The sequence below is a fragment of the Triticum dicoccoides genome, chromosome 5B, assembly GCF_002162155.2.
Source record: "Triticum dicoccoides isolate Atlit2015 ecotype Zavitan chromosome 5B, WEW_v2.0, whole genome shotgun sequence".
In the NCBI taxonomy this organism is placed as follows: domain Eukaryota; kingdom Viridiplantae; phylum Streptophyta; class Magnoliopsida; order Poales; family Poaceae; genus Triticum; species Triticum dicoccoides.
Genome location: NC_041389.1, coordinates 717,105,455 through 717,109,775, shown reverse-complemented (window position 1 = coordinate 717,109,775; position 4,321 = coordinate 717,105,455). Strand labels below are relative to the sequence as shown.

Sequence of the window (4,321 nt, the reverse complement as noted above, 5' to 3'; positions counted from 1 at the left end):
ATCTGGCACACACACTTCTGTATGTACTGAAGCTGATTTTAACTGCTAATGCTGGTTTAGAAGTAGATAATTTTTGTTGTACTGGTCAGATGATAGGAGATGTCATGAGTTCTGGAAATAAACATTTCCTTGTACCAAGAAAACACTGATACTTCCAGCAACCAGCGTATCCGATACTGTCTTTCCCAATACATCCCTGTTACCTCTCAGGCACCAGTAGTGCAGGTGGTAGGCTCCTTCTCCAGTGCTCCTGCTCCCCTCCCCTCCCCTCCATTATCCTGAAGAATTCTATCTAATTGAAGGCTGTTGATTTCCTCCTCCCTTTCTCTCTAACTAACTTTGATGTTTGATAAACTGCTACTACCCTTTGGCTGTTGGTTCTTGCTTTTGTTGGAATCATGGATAAGAAGATAGAAGATAATGGACTACACTGACTAAATATATGCTAAATGGCTTGATGCTTAGTTGATAACATATGTTTTATATTATTTAGAAAATAGTCCAACGTATCTCTCAATTGGCACTTCTCAGAAATGACGTATTTACGTACCCGTATTGCCTTGATACTGATACACGTGTCTGTACCGGTGGGTGCAATCTAGCCTTGTACTATCAGGAGCAAGATGAGGATCAAGATGTTTCTGAACTGAAACATGACTGGTCTGCTAATTTTTTGTGGCACAATATTACACACTGTTTCCAAAAGTGGCTGCACCATCCAAGCACCAAACACCACCCTGCCACCCAACTAGTGCCTATTGATTTTTAAAATTTTAATAGTATAGGTACTGTTTTATACTTGCATTCCTAAGTCTCGATTCATTTGTTTTCTTGGTCATGTAGGGTGCACATTCAAATGTAAGAACAATAGAACAGTTTAAGTTACTTGGGGTTGAGTCTCTCAAGAGAAACGATTATTTTACTGCGGCAACACTGTACAGCGCGGTATGCTACTACACCCTATTTTTCAATGTGTTATCTTGAACTGTATCTCATCAGCTGAAGTTGCTTGAATAAATGTTGGTGATCATGATCTGGTTTCACATTATTCTTGTCATACACGCTCCCTTTAGAGAGAGTGATCATCTTTGTGACCAATAAGTACAGTTGGCCTCACGCTTTGCTTCGAGACACATCTCTGTTTAATTTATTGAAGATAATTTTATTGCCAATGCCGTATGTAAGTTTGATCATGGGGACCTGACAAGGACTTCTGTGTCCTTAAACAGCAGTAGAACTGTTGTTGGTTTCCTGTTTTGATGGGGAACGACTGTAGCTCTTCTTTTGCATTATAGAAGAGGGAAATAAATGCAGCACAACTGTAAAACAGAGAAAAACGCGAAAGACTTACACAGGGAAGCTAAACTAAGCGCCGCAGCACCGTAGGATGGGCAGACTCGAGGATCGAAACATCCTCCTGGATGGAACTGACTATCACAGCCGCTGTCATCACTTCCTGCGCTAGGATCCTTCGGCTTCTCTCTTTCTGGAGATGCTTAACAACACTAGTAATTTGTACGTGCTTTGCACGTCAGCTTATTATGTATATGCATGGTACTAAATTAATTATAAAACTAAAGCAGACATATTATGGTAAATTTCTCATAGAAGCTTCAAATGGGAGATATCCAGTAGGCATTTTTGGTATCATTTTTGGGCTTTGCAAGGAATGCATAACAACTATTCCCCCAAGAAACATAGTACAATGATTTTCTTTAGGAAACATAAGATAAGAGTCTTCGCCCTTTTTATATAAAAATATATGTTTATGAAGTCCGTTAGTTTATTGGACTCATACTCGAATTTTTTGAGAAAAATGAAGTGAAAAGAAGAAGTACAATTAATAATAAATTTTGAGCTTCTCAATACCATGTCAGCTAAGAAAATAAAAGGTGTCAAAACGTACTATTTCATAGGTTCTTTGCACATTTTTGTTCTCATTCTATTTTTCCTAGGTACCTTACTACTTGTTTCAAATAAAAGAAAATGGAAAATATTGCAATTCTAGGCTCGCATGCACGCTTTCCTGAGATAGTTCTACTGGTCAGTACTGTCTCTTGTGAACATGTAGCCAGGTAGGACTAAAATAATTTAGAGGAGCAAGTGTGTAGTCCACCTCATAGTGGAAATATCTAGAGCGTGGTCAGATGACAGGGTCAGATGGTGGTGGGTCACATAGTGAATCCTAGAAATAGCAGCCATAGGTTTGGAGGCAGCTCCTGTTGATGCGAATCCCACTGCCCCCAACCGTTAGATTGAGGGTACCAACGATCAGGATTGATGCTCTAGATCCATTCGAAACTCGTACACTATATAGTAGTATAGATAAGCAGCAATGGTTGCCTGACCATGATTCCCTTTCTTCGGGATTCTCCCCCACTTCGAATCATGGGCGAGAAAAACATAATGGAGTAAATGATGAGGTTGGAAAGCTGGGATTGTTGCCACACATCCTTTGCTTAGAAGCACTTGAATTGACTATATTGTCAAGACTAGTGCATTTTTAAGTTCTAAATCATCAGAAATTCAAGGTTTTCTTTCTTGCCTTTTGAAGTACAAATATTTACAAGCAAGGTATGATTATTGATTTTATAGTCAGATCAGACATGTCCTAAGTTTGCGTTCAACCTGTTGGGTGCATGCAGGCAATGGAGTATGACCGTCATGATGCCACCTTGTTGTCGGACAGGAGCTTTTGCTGGCTCTGCCTGGGTGATGGACATGAAGCTTTGCAGGATGCACTTGCGTGCAGAGAAATGAGGCCTGGCTGGCCAAACGCCTGCTACCGGCAGGGTGAAGCACTCATGTTATTGAAGGTGTGATCGAAGATATCTATCTGGTTGTCTAGTTTGTTATTGATGACTGTCGCCACATGCTGTTCATCATTTTTAACCTTATACTGTATCATCATCAGGACTATGGAGGTGCATGCGATGCTTTTCTGGATGCAGCCAAGTTGGACCCAGGGAGTCCTGAGATCGAGTCTGCGTTGTGGTACGTTACAGCTGACGACGAAGCCCCCCCTTTTCAAAGAACCCATCCCACCCACCCATAAATTGTCATATCTGAATCTAGAGCGATTCTGATCGTGATCTACATACATGATCGAAGGAGAAGATTTATACATTGCAAACATACATTTGTTGAACAATTCAGTCAAGCATTGAAATTCTAAGCCTAATTTTGCCAAAACCATAATGGTTCTGATCTATAATCGGTGTTGGGAACATTGCAGGAAGGCTATGAATTCACTGAAGACATCTTGTGGCGCAACACAGGCCGTTTGAACAGCACAGCATGGGGCATGCAGTTTCTTTTGCTTCTTGTGGAGTTCAGCTATGCAACATCCCTGAATCGGCCTTGTTGTTTTATCAGTTAACTCGGTGAGCCAGGACGAGGAAAGAAGCGGCGTTAGGGATCGATGGGGAGGCTCTTGTCATTTTCAGCAGCTCTGCCTCTGCTCTTTTTATTTTCTGTGTATGTTGTGACCAATGTCCAAAAGAATATGTGCGAGGAACCAGACAATATGCGGTATTTCTTGCGCGTTCGTGTAAAAAAGAAGTGGTCTTTGGTCAGAGGAACTGATTCCTTAAATGAAAGTAAAGATAGAGAAAAGAAGTTGGAAGGGTAGATCATCACCGTTGTTGCAATCATGGCGGCGGCTGCTGCTGCTGCTTGGGCATGATTTAGAACAGTACGTAATTGCAGTGTTAATATTGTAAATTGGTCGATCGTTTGTACATTGAATGAAAGTTCAAATCATGAGCCGGAGGGTCGGTTGTTATATATGTGCATCATATTATATCTGCACAAGAATGGAAAATACACAGGAGCTCTTGGTCTTGGGTGCTCCACACCCCTATACGAAAATTAATCTTAAAAAATACCAGAAAATATCAAAATAAAAATCTGAATTTTGGGGATACCAAACCTGGGTCCCCGATCTACTCCAGTGTGAAATTTTGCGAATAAATATCAAAAAACATATCCGTAGGGAAGGAAATACTGTCCGAACAAAAATCCATCCAAACAGTGTTTTTCTATATATAGAATTCTTTTGTCCTTTTTGCCACGAATACGTCTCCTGATATTTTTTAGTGAAATTTCACGCGAGGGTAGATTGAAAACCCAGGTTTGATATCCCAAAATTTCAGATTTTTTTAAAAAATCCCGGTATTCTTTTTGAACAAAATGTTCGTACGGGGGTGCGGAGCACCCGAGAGCTCCAAATCCTCGTCCCACAAGAAACAAGTTTCTGCTTACCACAATCTAGCAGATCGTTGTGCGTTAGTTCAGATCGCCGGTAATGCATGATCTTGGA

At 40.7% G+C, this 4,321-nt stretch overlaps 1 protein-coding gene across 5 annotated transcripts in view; it reads left to right on the top strand.

Annotated features, from left to right (window-relative positions):
• Nucleotides 1–3,786, top strand: part of LOC119312930 (poly [ADP-ribose] polymerase tankyrase-2-like) — a 25,351-nt gene extending 21,565 nt beyond the window's left edge. For 3 of the 5 annotated variants that reach the window (XM_037588721.1, XM_037588720.1, XM_037588719.1), the window contains 4 exons: nucleotides 844–945; nucleotides 2,646–2,816; nucleotides 2,915–2,994; nucleotides 3,236–3,786. In XM_037588721.1, the coding sequence (XP_037444618.1) occupies nucleotides 844–945; nucleotides 2,646–2,816; nucleotides 2,915–2,994; nucleotides 3,236–3,287 (405 nt within the window). In that variant the 3' untranslated portion in view covers nucleotides 3,288–3,786. The remainder of the gene's footprint in view (nucleotides 1–843; nucleotides 946–2,645; nucleotides 2,817–2,914; nucleotides 2,995–3,235) is intronic. The other 2 variants (XM_037588723.1, XM_037588722.1) reach the window with 1 other exon arrangement.
• The last annotated feature ends 535 nt before the right edge of the window (nucleotides 3,787–4,321 follow it).